This window comes from Schistocerca piceifrons, chromosome X, assembly GCF_021461385.2.
Source record: "Schistocerca piceifrons isolate TAMUIC-IGC-003096 chromosome X, iqSchPice1.1, whole genome shotgun sequence".
NCBI lineage: Eukaryota > Metazoa > Arthropoda > Insecta > Orthoptera > Acrididae > Schistocerca > Schistocerca piceifrons.
The window spans coordinates 412,202,890-412,223,512 of NC_060149.1; the positions used below are offsets into that span (position 1 = coordinate 412,202,890).

General features: G+C 36.4%; 1 protein-coding gene across 1 annotated transcript in view; it reads right to left on the reverse strand.

The window, feature by feature from the left end:
• Window positions 1–20,623, reverse strand: part of LOC124723145 (protein unc-79 homolog) — an 868,025-nt gene that overhangs the window by 360,330 nt on the left and 487,072 nt on the right. The window contains exon 31 of the mRNA XM_047248336.1: window positions 9,119–9,223. Within this exon, the coding sequence (XP_047104292.1) occupies window positions 9,119–9,223 (105 nt within the window). The remainder of the gene's footprint in view (window positions 1–9,118; window positions 9,224–20,623) is intronic.

The window sequence follows — 20,623 nt, forward strand, 5'->3', positions numbered from 1 at the left end:
GCTCAAATGGAAACATGTAGATAATTATTTTTCCCTCAGTTTATGTGCAAGTGGAACAGGAAAGGAAAAGACTAGTAATTCTACAGGGTATCTTCTGCTGTGCTCTGTACAATGGCTTGTGGAGTATGTATGTACACATGACGTGGCTGCTTTCACAGGTGGTCCGGCTTGTGATGTAGTACGATAAGCCTGTGACAGGAGTCTGGGCCACCTGTGGAAGCAGCCATGTCATATACCAGTTCTGCTACAACTGTTGAACAACTTCTTATATTGATATGACTACCAATCAAACATCCACCAGGATAAATGGCCATCGCCAAACTGATCTCGAGCACAAAGTGGACCACCCAGTGGCACGACATGCAGCTGAACATAATGTGCCTGATTACAATTGTTGCTTCATAACCCATACCATCTGGATCCTCACCTCCACCACCAGCTTTTCTGAAGTGCAGAGATGGGAGTTATTCTTACAAGACATTCTCTGCTCCCAAAATCATTGCTACCTCAACCTACGGTATATCCTACTATCCCTACACCCTGTATCCATCAGTTTACTCCCCTTCTATCATATCCCTTCCCAGAACATGCCCTCTCAACCTCATTATACACCAGTCTCCACCAACACACCCACCAGTCTTCTCCCCTTCTCTGCTGCTCTCCTTTTCTGCTCTCTGCCCTCTCCCTCCACAACAGCCTCAAGATGCTGTGCCTGGTAGCTTTATCCTGAAACCATTTAGTCCTTGCACACTCCACCATGTAGTGCTGAATTCTCTACCCTCATCTGTACCCTTTAACCCCCCCCCCCCCCCCTTCACTGCCCCCTCCAGACAACTGCTTCCATTCAACACAGCTGTATTTTGCCCAGACTGGCTGGACATAGCAGTCATGTGTGCATGAAGTGTGCTTACTTCTGTGAAAGTTGTGTTTTTTCCTTTTACTTTCTGAAGAATGTTTTGGCTGAAAGCTCAAAGTGTAACAGTCTTTTTGTTGTGCCTGTCTGCAACTCAATGTGTCATTCTTATGGTGAGTAGAAATCTATCCTTTTCATAATATTCACAATATTGTTGATGTTCCAATGTGGACTTTACATTTTCTGTGCAGCCTGTCATTTATTAATGAAACATTTCCTGAGTGGCTGAAATATTCTGAAGTTAAGTCTTTGGTTAAGAAAGGAGATAAAGAAGTATTGACAAATTCCCATCCAATTTCAATTTTGCCAGCATTCTTGAAAATTTTAGAAAGTGTAATAGCCAACTGGCTTCATAACTACCTGACAACAAATAATATATTGTTAGTGTCACAGTTCATATTTTTAAAGGGTTCTAAGAGTGCTATCTACACATACAGCAGTAATGTACTTAATTTATCAGTCAAAAAATTGCAGGCTACTGGAATATTTTATGACCTGTTAAATGTATTTGACTGTGAGAATCACAATATCCTTTTATGTAAATTAGAATATTATGGTGTAACAGGAAATGCTGCAAATTGGTTCAACTCATGTATCTCTGGCATGAAACAACGGATGTCAATGGGAAACAGAAATGCATGAAACAAATAGGCACTATCCAGCTGCAACTAATTACATATGGTTTCCACAATGTTCCATCTTATCAAAAATGGTTCAAATGGCTCTGAGCACTATGGGACTTAACTACTGTGGTCATCAGTCCCCTAGAGCTTAGAACAACTTAAACCTAACTAACCTAAGGACATCACACACATCCATGCCCGAGGCAGGATTCGAACCTGCGACCGTAGCAGTCGTCCATCTTATCCCTTATTTTTTGTTGTATACAGGGTGTTACAAAAAGGTATGGCCAAACTTTCAGGAAACATTCCTCACACACAAGGAAAGAAAATATGTTATGTGGACATGTGTCCAGAAACGCTTACTTTCCATGTTAGAGCTCATTTCATTACTTCTCTTCAAATCACATTAATCATGGAATGGAAACACACAGCAACAGAACGTACCAGCGTGACTTCAAACACTTTGTTACATGAAATGTTCAAAATGTCCTCTGTTAGTGAGGATACATGCATCCACCCTCCATCGCATGGAATCCCTGATGCGCTGCTGATGCAGCCCTGGAGAATGGTGTATTGTATCACAGCCATCCACAATACGAGCATGAAGAGTCTCTACATTTGGTACCAGGGTTGTGTAGGCAAGAGCTGTCAAATGCTCCCATAAATTAAAGTCAAGAGGGTTGAGGTCAGGAGAGCATGGAGGCCATGGAATTGGTCCGCCTCTACCAATCCATCGGTCAACGAATCTGTTGTTGAGAAGCGTACGAACACTTCGACTGAAACGTGCAGAAGCTCCATCGTGCATGAACCACATGCTGTGTCGTACTTGGGAAGGCACATGTTCTAGCAGCACAGGTCCTGTATTAAATCATGATAACGTGCTCCATTGAGCGTAGGTGGAAGAACATGGGGCCCAATCAAGACATCACCAACAATACCTGCCCAAACGTTCACAGAAATGCGTCGCATGTCAACGCAAGCACCGAAGTCAACATTACCTTCCGTCAATTGGGCCAACTGGTGGTGAATCGAGGAAGTACAGTACATACTGACGAAATTAAAATGAGCTCTAACATGGAGATTAAGCGTTTCTGGAGACATGTCCACATAACATCTTTTCTTTATTTGTGTGTGAGGAATGTTTCCTGAAAGTTTGGCTGTACCTTTTTGTAACACCCTGTATATCAATGACTTGTCATCTGTAACATTATGATATGCCAAGTTTGTTTTGTTTCAAAATGATACAAACATTGCAATAAATAGCAAACCAGATATAGTCTTAAAAAGATTTGTTAATGAAACTTTCATGGACATTGAATGGTTCCTGGCCAATTCTTTGTCACTAAACTTTGAGAAAGTGCACTATATGCAGTTTAGCACTTGTATGAGGGTTTCCATCAGTATATGCCTACAATATGACAACAAGCAGATAGGATAAGTTGACAGGGATAAATTCTTGGGTTTACAGCTAGCTAATAAATTCAGATAGGAGATTTCATAATCTCATTGGTGTCCATTACAGTCCTGCAATGTATCTTTCCTGCTTTGACAATTTTGTTGAAAATGTATGTAAATGATACTACCTGAGCTACCTGTCAGATCAGTAAGTATATGTATATAACTAACAAATAATGGTTCATAGGAAGAGTATGAAGAACTTGAATAAGCTAAGCTACTAAATGATAAAGAGTATTAAAAGCTTTAAGGAGAAACCAAATGTCCTAAACTGGAATAATGCTGTACATGGGATGCCATCTGAAGAACTTTTTTGCTGTCAAAAGCAGTAGGTACCATGTCATAAAACGGAAGGGCCCCAAGGAACATGTAAGCTGCACAACTGAGGGAGTAGAAATTCTAATATCCACAGGTAAAAAAGAAGACCAAATGGAACATATAAAAGAAACTGAAACAAATTTTGATTTCCAAATATTTCATAAGGATGATCACTATGTATGAAGAAGCAGAGGAGATAGAAATGTTACTTGGTGCTGAGTTACCAAATAGTTTCATATTCATGGAGCATGTACTGGCTGAAAATGAAATAAAGATGTAGAATTTACATGGTTATAACAGAATGTCATATTTTTGCAGAACTAATCATAAAGGTGACAGGGTAGCATTGCATGTGGCTAGCAGTGTAAGTGAGTCTGTTCAGTGGCCAATTACAAACTGTTCAGAAGTGTATTTTGAAGCAGCAACAACTTAAGCAATTTTTCAGGGGGTAAATCTCAATTTTTATTCTGATTTTCAAGTAGTAAAATACAGTATAGCACAAGGCTCAACACTCAGTCCAGTTCTGTTTTAGCTGTATGTGAGTGTTAATGGCAGCATCAGTAAAACAAACTGTAATCATATATGCAGATGATACACCACCCATTGTAAACAGTAGCTCAAGAAATGATTTACAAATAAGAACTCTCACTGGCACAGAAACAATAAGTGAATATTTAAGTACAAACCATTTATAAATCCAAAAATAAACTAACCTACACGAAAGTACTTCCAAAGAGAATAACAAATGAAGACACACTAAATGATAGGCTTAGGGATCCACTGATAACACAAATTGAGACCAAAAATTTTCTGGGGTTAACAGTAGACAGGTTTATGAGTTGCAAATATTATGTTCAAAGATTTATTAAAAAGTAAGTAGTAGCGTATTTTTAATGAAGAAAATGTCCCATATAATTTATGTAGATACTGTATTAAAGATGTATTACTGACTAATTTATCAACATTTACTATCTATATCTATATTTATTTCTTCATGGACACTCTGCAAATCACACTTAAGTGCCCAGCAAAGGATTAATTGAACCAACTTCACAATAATTCTCTGTTATTCCACTCTTGAACAGTGCACAGAAAAAATGAACATCTATATCTTTTTATGTGAGCTTTGATTTCCCTTATTTTATTATGATGATCATTTCCCCCTATGTAGATCGTCATCAGCAAAATATTTTCAATTTGGTGGAGAAAGTTGGTGATTGAAACTTCATGAGAAGATCCCACTGCAATGAGAAATGCCTTGTTTTAACCATGTTCACCCCAACTCCTGTATCATGTCCATGACATTCTCTCTCCTATTTCTCAATAATAAAAAATGTGCTGCCCTCCTTTGAACATACTTGATGTACTCCATTAATACTATCTAGTAAGTATATTGTATTATAATATAGTGGGACTTTTTCAGCGATAGCCTAACTTATGGCCTCTTTCTTTAATTTTCTTTTCTTTTTTTAAGCTTCAAAAAGAGAGGGGGGGGGGGGGGGGGGGAGACAGAGAGAAAACAATATTGGAAGGCTATCACCAAGTGCAAAATCAAATTCAAGCAATTTAAAATCTTGAAACATCTGTTGTTTGACATAAGGAAAGTCATTTGTATTATTCTTGTTACCTCAAATATACATAGAGTAATACTGTTCTAGAATATCAAACAACGTGTTTTGGTCAACAAATGTATATCATAAGTAACAATCTTTCCTTTTCATGATATTGTCACCGCTTCCATAAAGCACACAAAATACTGTATATCAGTTTGATTTCCAAATTATTTTGTATACAAGGATATTATTCCTCATTCTGTTTCTTTGTGACAGTTTAGAATTAATTAATTTATATTATTTAAACCCATCTCTGTCCTGTTACGTTTGGCCTAATACAAAAATTCAGTTGAAAATGGTCTGCTGTAGCCACTTGATATTTTTGCAGGTACTACAGAATCAAGATGCCTAGAATATATGTCTCAAAATCAGAACAACAAATGTGGGATCCTATTGTGATGACACTGGGCACACTATCTGCTGCAGTTGGGAAAAATTGTCACTATATAAGCCTTCAGAAAAATGTATATAGTTTCTATATATATTTTTCTTTTTCACTTCAAAATATTTGGTGTGATATCTTATAAGATGTAAAGTCAAAATGAGTAAGTGCAAAGTTTCTATCAATAACCACAGTTTGATGTAAATTCAGTTTCCCTCAGAGTGGCCACTTTACCCCATCTTCCCATACTAAACCAATGTCCACATACTGTGTGAGTGAGACAGGTCATTTTTTTGTGTTTGATCAACACTCACAGATTGCAGCAGAAAGTGAAATTGGATGCCTATAAATAGTCATTTAAATTATTAATAAAGTTCTGTTTTGTCTGTGTTTTCATTCATTATGTGTGTGTCTATTCTAATATGTTACAATTGATCAAACTGTATTATACCCTGAAATTGTAAATTGTAAATATATTGATGTATCCAATATTGCTCTAAACAACAATAAAAGAATGAATGAATAACTTGAAAAAGAAAAGTGCTTCCAAAAATATAGAGGATGCCTTCAATAAATTTATCAGCACTCTCTTAGAAATGCCTCCTGTCATATAATTATAAAACATAGTACAAGTATGGTAAGTAGACATGAACACAGAACTTTATGTATTTGGTTCGTACCTTATTATCAGAAATTGATATTGTTATTTATTATCTGTCATAATTAAGCTGGGAGTGGACAGTAGATAAAGCAGCTTATATTGGCCTCAAAAGGCAATTCACATGAAAACTTAGATTATCCATAGGAAATTATGCTACATTTAAAACTCCAATAATAAGTATATGACTGCATGGACAATCGTTAAGCTGTATTAGGTAGATATAAGAACTGTGAAACACCTACAAACAATGTTGATTATACTCCAGATGATCTTAATCTTTTGTTTGTTATTTCTGTAAGGCCCAGTTCCCCAACTCCTATAAATAAGAAGTCCAAAAATTTGCAAAAATACTAAAAATTTTACCTGGAAAGAAGTATAAGTATACATTATCATTAAGAGACTGGATTTTGTTAATTGTCAATTTATAGAATGTGTGAGAAAAGACAGTGTTTATTTCCCTGTCTACAAAGTGCGCCAGACGCTGTATTAAAAATTATTTTGCAGTTCTCCTGGTCCCAGTATTTCCAAATAATTGAATACTACACACAATAGCAAATATGCATGCATTTGTCAAATAATAATATCATAACTAAATCTCTACATGATTTAAGGTCCAGATGTCAACAGTCAGTGCTGTTTTATGCAAACCTATTGTGAATTATAGTTATCTGCTGAAGACACACTGGTTGATCTGCATAAGGCATGTGATTCTGTAAACAATAAAATATTACTGGAAAAACCATGATGCATTAGAGACTTGGAGATCTCTCTCCTATTTAATTATATCTCTGTAACTTGAAACTGTCTGTAAACTACAATTTAGAGTTTCTAAATAATACTCAAGGCGTTCCCCAAAGATCAGGGCTATTGTTGTTTATAAAATTACAGTGACTATGGGAGTGTGCATTTGGGTGTCTGTGTGTGTGTGGATGGGTGTACTATTGCTGGAAAATGAGCTACTGCCCAAAAGCTAGTGTGAATGCTGTTTCCTGTTATGTGTTACTGTGTTATGTGTTAATGTGCTCCACTCATTGATCCCTTATCTTACATATTTATAACACCCAGTAACATGCCACGTAAACAGTGGTTTATGCGGACGAGACAGTTTTCATAAATTCTGGAACATAGGTCAACAAAATGAAATTGCGAAATTAAGAGTAGCTGAAGTTATCAAATATCTGGTTCATCTGAATTCATTTTTCAAACACAGATTCACAAGCCCACTTCTACTGATGAAAATGAAACAAAATTTCACGTGGTGAGAGCCTCCCGGCAGGCAGAACTTGATTGCCTGGTGCAAGTCTTTTGAGGTGATGCCACTTCAGCCACTTGCACATTGATCAGGATGAAATGATGATGATGAAGACAACACAAACACCCAGTCCCTAAGTGGAGACAGTCTCCAACCCAGATGGGAATCAAACCTGAGCCCCCTGGCATGGACACTTCAATCGATGGGCCTAGTGGCATGTGATGAAAGGAAATATTTCTGTAATTGTGGCTATTTGAAAATAGTATGAAAATTACTCACTGTTTAGTTTTTCCCAATCTATGGTGGCCACATGATCACAAAACTGATTAATTGTTTCCTCAACAGTGGCAGTACAGCATGACAGTCTTTTGCAGTATTTGGTGTATGGCACAGGTGAGTATAACAGTTGTTGTCTTGCACATAATGTGTCATCATTTGTGAATTTGTTTGTGACTGCAGTTCAAGTGTCTTTGTTAATAGAGTAAATTTGAAAATTTACCAATTAAATAGCTCACTGCACAACACTCAAAAACAATTTTTGCATATCAAATGAAAATTAAAACAACTGCAGCTGTCTTTCTTGCATTTAATTTATTCATGCAACCAATATCACTGTCCCCTTAGACCGATGACTCAGTTGATGAATGAAGTGACAGTGTCATGTAAACCAATGATCTATGGACAAGAGTTATTTCATATTGGCTCATGTTATGACTGCACATGAGACTGGATTCCCCCAGTTTACAGTTGTCAAGGGTCTGAAGATGATGTAATCAAACACTGAAACTGGTTGCATAAATAAATAAAATGCAAAAAAGACAGCAGCAGGTGTCTTCATTTTCATTTTGCACTGAACAGTCAAAGTCCATGTAACCATCTGCAGGGTGGATCAAATAAAATTAAAAGTGGCCCAGAGAACAAAGTTCCAGGGTATGAAGAAACATAGCAGAGGAAACGAAATACACTACTAACCTGACAACACCAGATGCTGAATGTGACCACCATTCATCTCTCGACACTTCTCGGCCCTAGTCACGAAGTTGCTGAGGGCGGACTGCTAGAATTGCTGCAGTCTCATCTGAAATGTTTGCTGTAGTTCTTGAAGACTATGAGGTTTGTAGAAATACACCTTAGACTTGAGGGCTCCTCGCACAAAGTAATTGCACACTGAAAGATCAGGTGACCTGGGTGGCCAGCTAGGGCAATAAACAGACTGACCTCTGCTCTCCACTTTGCACCGACCCACTCACACTGACACAGCTCATATTATGCTCTGAACTGGTGTGGATCACATGGTGGGAAGACACATGATGTGCACATCAACAGGTGTGGTTACCTTGTACTAGAAGAATGGATATACAAAGATTTGTGCATATTGTCCTTATGACTACACTGGCATCCCTGCCTTCCACAAGGAAAACCAAATCTACAATGTCCCCAAAATGCAGTAAATTTCAACCTAATTAGCCTGCTGTGGTTTGACCTTTTCTGCTCTCTTCAAGGTCTTATGTGAATTTTCCTCAGCACATAGTTCCAGTTTCAGAAGAGATGTATATTGTAGATTTATATTGACAGAAAGAAGTGCTGAACTGTGTTATGAAAGATACAAAACATAACTGGAAACATTTCTTGAGTGATGTGCATCCACTGAATGATGAATCGCAACTATAAAACTCCCTAAAGGTGTATATGCTGATTGTGGTAATCATGTTAAAACATATATTTCCATTATATTTATAACTATTGTTGTTAATACAAAATCTTTTGCCCCAATAAATATACTTCCAATATTATGGAAATTAGTATTCTTATATTAGATATCTCTTACAAAACTGCTTCTTTTCTGAGTAATTCTGTGTACAATACTTCAAAAGTTGCTTATAACATTATTGTTACATTACCTGAGAACATTGGCCTCCATTATTTACTGGTGTGATAACTTTCCTCTGATGGTAAGCAGTTGTATTTTCCACAGCCATTGGTAGACATTCATCTTCAGATGATCCCTGGATGCAGAAGGCACATACAAATTGTTATATATATTTTTACAGTTAAGAGTTAGATTTCAGCATATTGAAATATGACAGGGCAATTGTTGTAAATTTTTCTGACTGTCCTCTCAGTTTTGTACAACACAATGTCACTGTATAATACTATTTGAGCACTATGTTTTGATGTAACTTACGTTTTGAGAAAAGTTGAGTAAGCAAAGTAGGACTGTAGAGTCAAAATCTGGAGTGTTTATTATTTACAATAGGGTAATAAATTTTCTTGTCTGTAAATTATTAATGTGAGACACATAAAGAAAGAGTGGCTTTCTAATCAGTTTCACCAATTTTTATCCACTGAAAGGGCCTCTAATGATAAAACTATCTCCTACACAGCAGAACAGCAGATGACATGCCATTAGTAACACTTGCATTGTACCCATATTTAATAATATAAGAATGTAGCAATCTGTACAAGAGATATGGGTCTGAAATGAGTCTTGATTTGAATGAAAAAGCAAATTTTATGAAATAATTACTGATGCCACTTTCTCACACATTATTAACACTGTCACAGAAGTTCATCAAACTGAGTGCAATTATAAATTCTCTTGAAGCTTATATGCTACAAGAGGCTTCACCTCAGTTTTTCAGCACTGCCTAATGTTTTCTATGAAAACAACATTTATTTTGTCAATTCCAGCTATTTTCAGACTTTCCAGAATATCAAATGGTGGTTCTCACAAATGCATATGAAACTTATGAAAAAAAGAGTCTCATGGTTACAAAACATGATGAGGATGGAAGTACAAATCATCACAAGTACGTATTCAACCAAAGAAATTATTGACATAGTTTGCTGTTAAATAAGGTAGTAATTCTAAAAGCTTCTTCTCAGATGGGCCCACAGCATGAACTAGATCAGTGATTGAAATATTAAATAGATTCCCATTTTCTGCTGTGTGAGGTAATGAAATGATTGTGCAGTGAAAATGGAAAAATTTTTGATATGTTAAATAAGAGTTAGTGCAACAGAACAGAACTTATGAAACTCGGTGGTCACGTGGGCCTATTTCTCCAGTCTCTCTCTTTCCTCACATATTTCCCAGTGTGTCTTTGTGGTTCATAATTGTAATCATTATATACTCCACTTTCTGTCATACTACTGAACTGAAATGGTGTATGTATTTATTAATGTGAGCACAGTGAAAAATTACACATACATAGTTCAGGCAGTTGGTCTAAATAAATGAACAAATTCTTGTTCAAGAGCTTCAAGTAATGAATTTTCAAAATCTTTAAAATAAGAGCTTGTTTTCATTAGTGAAAATTAATTAAAAATTCCTTTTAAATCTGGTTGCTCTCTGTTTTCTCCTCCCCCCCCCCTTTAATCTGTCATAATTGAAAATGTATATAAGCTGTGCTTTAATTGTTATAACAATGAAGAAAGGTATTACAAATGTTTTGTCTATTATATAGCCTTTAGATGTAACTAATATATATATACTAGAATCCATTTACAATGAACCATTTAAATCAAGTTTATTTTCTTAAAATAAAACTTCAATTCATTGGATACCTGTTTTTGGGACAGATTTATTAAGAATAGTACTTTAAATGATTGCACTTAGTTTGTCTTCTGTGCTGTTTTTGGAGATGTTTTGATGACAAAAGATCCAGACCAGAGAATTTTGTCTTGCACATGTATGTCACCGCAATAACAATTACAGTCTTCAACATCTTTTAACTGACAGATGAGAAATTTTGGTTCATATATACTCAAATCCCATGAAGCACATTCCATTAACTTAACTTTATGCTGACACATCTCTACTTAAATCAGTCAGTAGACATTTCTTATTTCACAGCACTAGTTTTTTCTTTAAAAAAGTCCACCCATCACAGCATGTATTGGAATTTACAACTGTTTCATACAAAAGTTTTGTTTTTAGTATAATAGTATTTATAAACACTATTTTGAACATATGAATAATTGGAATTTTTAATTATATGAATGAATGCATACTGCAAGTCCACTTTCTGCCTCAAGGCACTGTTTCTTCTTGTAGTACTAAGATACCAATTACTGACACAAACTGGTCATGGGACTGATCTCCTACCACCATTCAATATCACTGAATGAACTCAATAAAATCCTTTTTCTGGAACTGTGGCTAACTTTGATCTTTCTCTGAGTTGAAGGCTATTCTACTCAAAACACTGAATTCCCCCTCGATCCACACCCTCCCAAAAAAGCTAGAATTCTGCTGTCCATCCAGTGAATGCAATATCCTAATTCATCTTTATCTCATTGCTGTTCATAATCCTTTTCATTTCTCTGTGGAAGACACAGGGAAAAGACTTGTCACCTGCGCCTCTGGGTACATACCATCCCCTATTGAAGTTGTGTCATAGACTTATTAAGCCTTAAGATCCATATAAAATGTGAATCAGGAATGGGATAGCAATAGAGTTGAAAAACTGTTTGATTGTAAGACTTGCTGACATGTAGGAAAGAAGTGTGGAAACTGCAGGAGACCTAAACAAGGTGGGAGAGTATTGACATGAATAGCAAACTTACAGGAAAGGAATGAACTAATAGCAGACTGGAGACCTTGGAAGGGGTTTACAAGCATTTTGTTACATAAAATACAAAGAGTAACAATTTACTTGATGTTCATCTGATAAAGACTGGCGACATACATGGCAGGAAATTAATGTATTATTATAGATTGTAGAGAGAGGTGACAGAGGCTGCTACACATGTCAATAATTTAAGTCTGAAAGAGGAAGAGATCTCAATGATACATGGCTCTTGAATATGAATATAAAATGTGCCAGTGGCCTGTAATCCAGCAATGAACGATTTTGGCACTGTTGACTGTAATCAAGTGATCAAACTGCACTGGGGAATTAAAAAAAAAGTGACAGCATGTCCCGCATCAAGGTGCACAGCATCAAACATCAGTTAGTAAGAAGCCATGATGTGAATCAGAATTATGTTCAAACTACAAATTCTGCAGATGTCCTCCAGAGACTGGAATGAAATTTGTATCTTAACAAAATCCATAAGACCAGTGAAAAGCAGGCCAAGGAAACTGTAATGCAGTTCTCAGAACACATAGACTACATTATTTTTTTAATTCTTAGAAGCCACAGTCTTGTAGAATCATGAAAATGATATTACTTTCACCATTTAACTATTATTTATCTCCTTCAGGATACACTATTGCAATTCCTGCTTTGTAGCCCTTGTAAAGTGATTCATCATTGTCCTTTCAAATTTAGTTACATTTCATGCCATAGTACAGGTCAAGAACACCATATTCATTATTTGAACATACAATGATTGTAATTTTGACACCACATTAGAAAACTAAGGCATTTGAAAACAAGCAGGAGACTGGATATAAAAAACCCATGCAACAGGAAACAGAATGCATCAATCGGGAACACATACCAGTCATAAACCAAAGCCATCCAAAACAGAGTGTCACAAGGTTTTGTATTTTGGACATTGCTGTTTAATCTGTTTATAAACAACAAGATGCACAAGAGAAAGAGAAGAAAATTCTGTGCACAGGTGACATGACAATATTGAATAGTGACCAAAATGTGGAACAACTTGAGGAAACAACATATTTCTCTGTATTTGTGTTCAATATTAGTGAGAGAGGTCTGAGCATATAGAGTTAGAGATAGATCAAATTAGGCTGGAAGGAAGATCAAATTAGGCTGGAAGGAACAGAATCAATTACATTCTTAGGTATCACTGTGGACAGTGGGTTGAAATGGGAACAGCATATTAATTCTGTATGTAAGAAACACAGCTCCACCATAAGTAGGTATCCCAATACATCAACAAACAGCTTCCATGCACAATATGCCATGGGCTCTTTGAAATACAGGGTTATTCTAAATGATGGACCCATTTTCAAAACTTCGTATTTATTCAAATACAAATGCAAAATGAAAAAGCTCTATACCAATGAAAAAAGGAAGTTCCAAAGTTTCCTTTCATAATGTTTGATATCAATTTAAGAAATTTAATAATTTGTAATTGACTAGGTTTAATAATTATTTAAAATTTAGAAATGTCATAAAAGTTATAAATGTTCAATGTGGCCACTGTTGGCTGCATGGCAAACATTGATGTGGTAGGCAAACTTGTCCCACACAAGTGAAAGGGTATCTGCTGTTATTGAGAGCATGGCAGTAGTGATCTGGTTCTGCAGAGCATTCAGAGTAGTTGCTAGAGGCAGGATGTAAACAGCTTCCTTCACATAACCCAATAAGAAAAAGTCATAGGGTGAGAGGTCAGGAGATCTTGGGGTTCAGAAGTGTAAAGCCAGGTCCTCAAGTCCCCTGTGACCGATCCACTGCTGAGGGAGGGAGTCATTCAAAAGGCCTTGTACATAACAGTGCCAATGGAGCGGAGCTCCATCCTGTTGGAAAACGAAGTCCTGGGAATCTTACATAATTTGAGGGAGCAGCCACTGTTCCAACATGTCCAGGTATGTGATTCGTTACAGATCTTTCCACAGAGGAAAATGGTCCATAAACCTTTGTATGGGATACGGTACAGAACATGTTGATCTTCAGTGAGTCTTTTCATGTTGCAATGATGAATGTGGATTTTACAAACCTCATATGTGAACATTGTGTCTGTTGACTTTTCTACTAAGGTGGAAAGTTGCTACATCGCTAAAAATTACATGTTGTAGTAATGCGTCATCCTCCATCTTTGCTAGCATATAACCACAAAATGCAAGATGCTTCTCTTTGCCATTGGGGTTTGGAGCACGCACAAGTTGTAATTAGTAGGGTTTGTACAGCAAATGCCATATCAGAACTTTCCATACAGTTGGTTGGGGTATTCCTAGATCTTGACTGGCTTCATTGGTAGACTTACTGTGACTGCACACGAAACTTTCTTGAATCCATCAGACATAATCCTCTGACACACATGGTCAGCCTGTGATTTTTCCTTTGCACACACTCCCAGACTGTTCAAATTCCTTAAAACAATGGCTAATGCTTTCGCGAGTTGGTGGTAGGGTACTGAATTTGGTACAAAATGCCTGCTGCACTGCAATTTGCCATTCACTTTTCGTGAACTCAAGAATGCAGATAACCTTGTGCTCCACAGTTGATGTCTCACTCACAGCTGACAGTGAAATGGAATGATGGCCCTGTTGCTGGGCAAACTCTACTGGCCGCTTCTGAAGCCATCACCGCCAGCACACCACCGCATGGCAAAAACTTTGAAACTTCCTCTTTTCATTGGTATAAATGTTGTTCATTTTGGATTTCTACATGAATACATATGAATTTTTGAAAATGGGTCCATATATTTAGAATAACTCTGTATGTCTGCAGTATGGAATGACAGTGAAGGAAACTCAACATTCAGGAAACAAAAAATTTGTTCACAATGGGATGAAAAACAGTACACAGTTAGGATCATTTTAAGAAGAAGGACTTCTGAAACAAGTCAATTATTATCCACAAAGTAGTTATAAAATTTTATTGTAATCAAATAGGAAACTTAAAAGAACATCATTTTTTGACATAGTCTCCTTGTGTTTCAACAAACTTGGTCCATCATTGTACAGTGTTCCTGATGCCCTCATAAAAGAAGGTTCTCTGTTGAGCTGTGAGACAGGAATGCACTGCACATTTCACTGGTTAGTCTGAGGTAAATTGATGGCCCCTTAATTCTCTGTTTGAGTGGACCAAACAAATGATAGTCAGAATGGGCAAGATTGGGACTATGTGGAGGAGGATCCAGTACTTCAAATTTGAGTTTCTGGAGCGTTTCAGTACTGTGGGCATCAACATGCAGGGAGGCATTATCGTGCAACCACACAACACCTTTTGACAGCAATCCTTGACATTTGCTTCAAATTGCAGGCTGGCAGTAAGCATCTCACTATAATGTACACTGTTTATTGTTGTGCCCCTTTCCCCATAATCTTCCAGTATTGGACCTTGTGCATCCCAAAAAATTGTAAGCATCAGTTTTCCTGCAGACGGTTGGGTCTTGAACTTTTCTTGCATGGCAAATTTGGATGTTTCCATTCCATACTCTGCCGTTTACTCTTGAGCTAGTAATTATGGATCCATGTTTTGTCACCAGTAATGATCCTGTCTAAGAAGTGGTCCCCTTCATTACCATAGTGTTCCAAATGTTTTTTGCAGATGTCCAAGTGCATTTGTTTATGAAACTGTGTGAGTTATTTTGGGGCTGATCTTGCATAACCTTCATGAAACCCAAGTCTGTTGTGGATATTTCCTATGCAGAACTGTGACTAATCTGCAGACAATGTACCACTTCATAAATAGTTAATAGTCTGTCTAAGAGAATCATTTCACGTGAACGTTCAATGGTTTCTTCATTTGTGTTGGTAAACAGTCATTCGACTCCTTCATCGTGCATAACACTTGTGCAGCCATTTTGCAATTTTTCAATCCATTCCTAGAGACTCCGTTGTGGCAAAACACTGTTTCCATACTGTACCAAAAGTCTCCAATGAATTTTGGCCCCTGATACACCTTCCGACCACAAAAATGGATCACTGAACGTTGCTCTTCTTTGGTGCAAATTGACAGCAGAGCAGCCATGATTAACAGCACGGCAGTGATAACAAAACTAACCTAGCAGCTTGAAAATTGCAAAGATATAACAACAAATAAACAAAGCATGTGTCATCAACATGAGATGACAGTACTACCAAAATAAACAAAAATATATCTAAATTTCAGATAATAATTGACTCACCCTTGTATATACAAAAAAAAAAAAAAAAAAAAAAAAAACCCAAAAGATAGTTCAGAGTGGATTACAAATGCTAGTTTTTACACACCCACAAGACACAAAGGAAGAACAAGGTATGAAGATTATCCTTCTGACAGACAATACCTGATAAAGGACTTCAGTACTTTGGTATCAAGCTACTAAGGAGTCTGTCCAAAAATGCACATAGTACTATATATCACACTAACTTTGAAAAGAAACTCATAAACTAACCATAAAAACTGAACTGAATTTTGTGTTATATGACCCTGTAAGATTACACTGTGTACAGTTTGAATGTGTGTAATATACACATCAAATACTTTCCATGCTACATATTTCCTAAGAAGTAGCCATATTAATTACATTCTCTAATACCACTGATTGAAAAGAATTGGGTACACAAATTCAATTTAATAAGTACTTTTCCATTGTAAAATTTCTTGTCCACCTAATAGTTTATGAGCATATATAATGATGGAATTCTAGAAACAAGCCTTAAAAAGGGAAGTGAAGAACACAGTTTTGTTGTCTTTACAGTGATTCCATACAAAGTATTAGAAAAATCAGTATAGCACCTCGGGCCTTGCAGTCTGAGAATATGGATGTTGTAGAAAAATATGACTTCTTTGAAATGGTGCTCTCAGAAATAGCTAGCATCAGAGTTTCATTAGACAAACTGCTTCACAGTAGCTTCAGTAACACTAAAAAAGGACCAGTGAATATAAATTATCTAACAAGTGAATAAAAACCATAAAGAAGCACTTAAATGAGCATTATTAGGATGAGAGGTTGCTATGGAATGCCTCTTTGTGCACCATGTGGTACCTCACACACTAGCATATTTATGAGTGTAAAAGTAGCCATGATCCCCCAGCATGCACTGTGAAGTGTTTAGCAGAAGGCACGCATAAGAAGAAAGGATATAGCGCACTGCTTGGCCTGCAAGTGATCCAATATACATGTTTTTTCAACATAAGAAGATAGGATGTAACAGAGTTTGCCCAGAAAGATGCAGTGTGGTCTGCAGGCCTCTTTACCCACTGTGGAAGTATGCAGCTCACTAACGTACATTTTAAAACTGCAGTCACAACAGACAATAGCTATGTGAGAACTAAGGATATCAGATAAAAGGTCTCATTGAGATGAAACAGATATGCCTATGCTAAACCTTGCAGCACAATATATATTTTTTAATACATGTAAAGGACTTTGTCTCTTCTCTTATGTTGGATGTAGAGAAAACAAAAAATATTTCAATGTAGAGGAGTATATAAATACATTTATATTGTTGTAAATTACAAAAATTAATAACTTTTGTTGTATTTACTGCACAGAGCTTGGTAACGGCTAAAAAAGAAGCTTAATGCAAAACCAAAAGTAGAAAATCAATATTTTTTGGTGTAGTATGTTTCCATAATTTCCATGTAATGTTATTAAAAATATTGTTAATGATAAATTAAAATAAGAAAACCAATGCAATATGATAACGTAGAGCTGTAGCTGAGTCAACTGAGATACCACAACCTATGGACACTCAATCTGATTCAAGAAAATTGGCAGTAAGCCAGATCAAAAAATGCAGTCACAGTTGTGTTCACCTAAAATAGTACCTAAAAGAAGCACCAGCTGGTGATTTATCCTTCCTCAATGTGTGATAATGTAAGAATTTTTCTCATACCAGTAATATCAAAAATAATAAAATGTCATGAATATAATAGAAGGAAACATTCCACATGGGGGAAAAAAAAAATATATATATATATATCTAAAAACAAAGATGATGTGACTTACCACACGAAAGCGCTGGCACGTCGATAGACACACAAACAAACACAAACATACACACAAAATTCTAGCTTTCGCAACCAACAGTTGCCTCATCGGGAAGAGGGAAGGAGAGGGCATGATCTCTGCCCAAACTCTTTGTCTCTGTATGTCTGCTTGTGTCTCATATGTGTGGATGGATATGTGTGTGTGTGTGTGTGTGTGTGTGTGTGTGTGTGTGTGTGCGAGTGTATACCTGTCCTTTTTTCCCCCTAAGGTAAATCTTTCCGCTCCCGGGATTGGAATGACTCCTTACCCTCTCCCTTAAAACCCAAATCCTTTTGTCTTTCCCTCTCCTTCCCTCTTTCCTGACGAGGCAACCGTTTGTTGCGAAAGCTAGAATTTTGTGTGTATGTTTGTATTTGTTTGTGTGTCTATCGATGTGCCAGCGTTTTCGTTTGGTAAGTCACATCATCTTTGTTTTTAGATATAATAAAATGTCATATGCACAAACAGAAGAACCAATATTTCAGACAAAATAACCTACTTAGCTCCTAACAAAATGGTTTCAGACCTCATCTTTCAAAGTCATAGAGAACATTTAGTAACTACAAACAGTCAAGGCTCAGACTGCTTATACGTTACAAAAGGCACAGGGTTTAATACTTGGTCCTTCCCTGTTCACAGTCTGTATTAATAATTTACTCTCCCTCTTGGTGCATGAGGCAGTGTCATACACAGATGATACAACTTTAATTACACATTCTGATGGTCTACAGGAGCTGTGACATAACTTACATGTAGCAGTGGATAGATGTACCAATTGGTTATGGACAAACAGTTCACTTACTAATGGTAGTGAAACTGAAGGAGCTGTTTACAATTTAAGTGTCTCCAATGAAGATTACAAAAGAATTAAACTATTAGGTTTCTACATAGATCAAAAATGCTGCTGGGTGAATTACACAGAAAAAAAATTTGTTTTAAGCTGTCTTGAGAGACTTATCTGTGGTACAAATTGAGCAGTAATGTGAGCAAAATGCAACATGTGTAAGCATATTTTGCATTTTTCCACTCCTTTCTTACCTATGGAATTCTTGTATTGGATAAAGGCCCTGACTCAAAAATTGTTTTCGTGTGGCAAATATAATATTATGACAGTTCCTAGCCTATGTATGTACAGTTGTTCCACTGTGTTAAAGGGAATTTAAATAAAGTTAACCTTAGGATGTTAATATACAAAAACAATGAAAGACCTGGACAATCAATTGATTTCTTCTATAGTATATATTTTTGTAATATTACTTGAAAATATAGCTCTTCGGTTGCACAGGTAAAAAATTTTCAACTTTACCTAGGTTTCAACTGCTCTAAGGCAGCCTTCATCAGAAGTAAAAAAATTTTACATTACCTATAACAGAGTTTTGGAATAATATAAAAATTATTAAATTAAACATATGTAATAAAATTACATCATAGCTAACTGCTATGGTACAGTAGAAAAAGAAAGCATACTTACGTAGAGTAAATAGTTATGACATGGTTTAGAGCAACAGTGTTCATGTTAAAGATAAAAATATATTTGTACATTATAAAATTTTCCTAGGAATGCACAACTTGATTAAGACGCGCCGCTAAGGGTCGCGTGTGCGAATGTTACTGTAAGCAGCATCAGACTGACAGGCCCGCGCGCCGTCGATATTAGCAAGTCGGCACCTTGTATCGCGCCATCTAGTATTGAATGCTTGTAATTTACAGTGACAACAGCTGTCAGAAGCATTGGAACAGGAGTGCACGTAATGTGCTGATTACATTATGTCAGATAGTATGTCAGATAGTGCCTCAGATTTTTAAACAGACTTGCAAAAACCACCCATTCTGTTCTCTACAGTACATTTAAAATTATTTTAACAAAATAGTTTAATAAAAAGAGCATACTACTCAGTAAAAGACTGTTGAGGAAACACATTTAATTGACAAAGTTCTGACCAAATACTACCACACTAGGGTGTAACACCAGAGGATACTAGAAAATACAAATACTCAGCATCAAAGGGTTTGTTAACAGGTTACTTCATATATGATTTTGACATTATATGTAACTCTGCAGTGTTTATGTAAATATCACGAAATTTTATCTATCCCTCTTATTAGATTTATATGCAGAGTAAGGATGGCTATCTTTGTCATGTGGGTAATGTGGCCACTAAGTTTTATTCTCTTGGAGAGTGCTGCAGCCTCATGGAAAACATTTAAAATTCCTCAAACAGATGCAATTGGTTTTGTCAGTGAATTCTGTGGTGTCAACTGCAAGCACTCCTCTGCAGTGAAATGTTTATCGTTTTCTCTGCGTCTGATCTAAGTGAAGTGACAGATTCCTTTGCATCTATTAAAAAAATATATATTGTGACAGTTAATATCTGTAATGATGGTAAAATGTCATATGTTTTAGCCAGGCATAGCGGCCAGTCACCTGACAGTCTAAAGTGGCCATGTGGACACATTGCGTGAACATATAGCTTTAAATGTATTTACCTTGTTTCAAGACAACAGAATTGATAATAAAACAAGAGTATTTGATAAAATAAGTATATTAAGGCATTAGTATTTTAACAACTTGATGAAAAGCTATGTTATTTTATTACACATGTATATTAAGACACTATAACTTGATGTTTATGCTGGATAAATTGCAAGCTGATCAAAATATTTCATAGTTAGACTTAAATGTTAGTTCAAATGGAGGAGCTTTGGGTCCAGGCTGGGGCCATAAGTTACACTGGTGAGGCTGAGCGGTCAGCAACAAAGGGGGGATTAACACATGCACTTAGTGAGTTTTAGACTAATAGCTACAG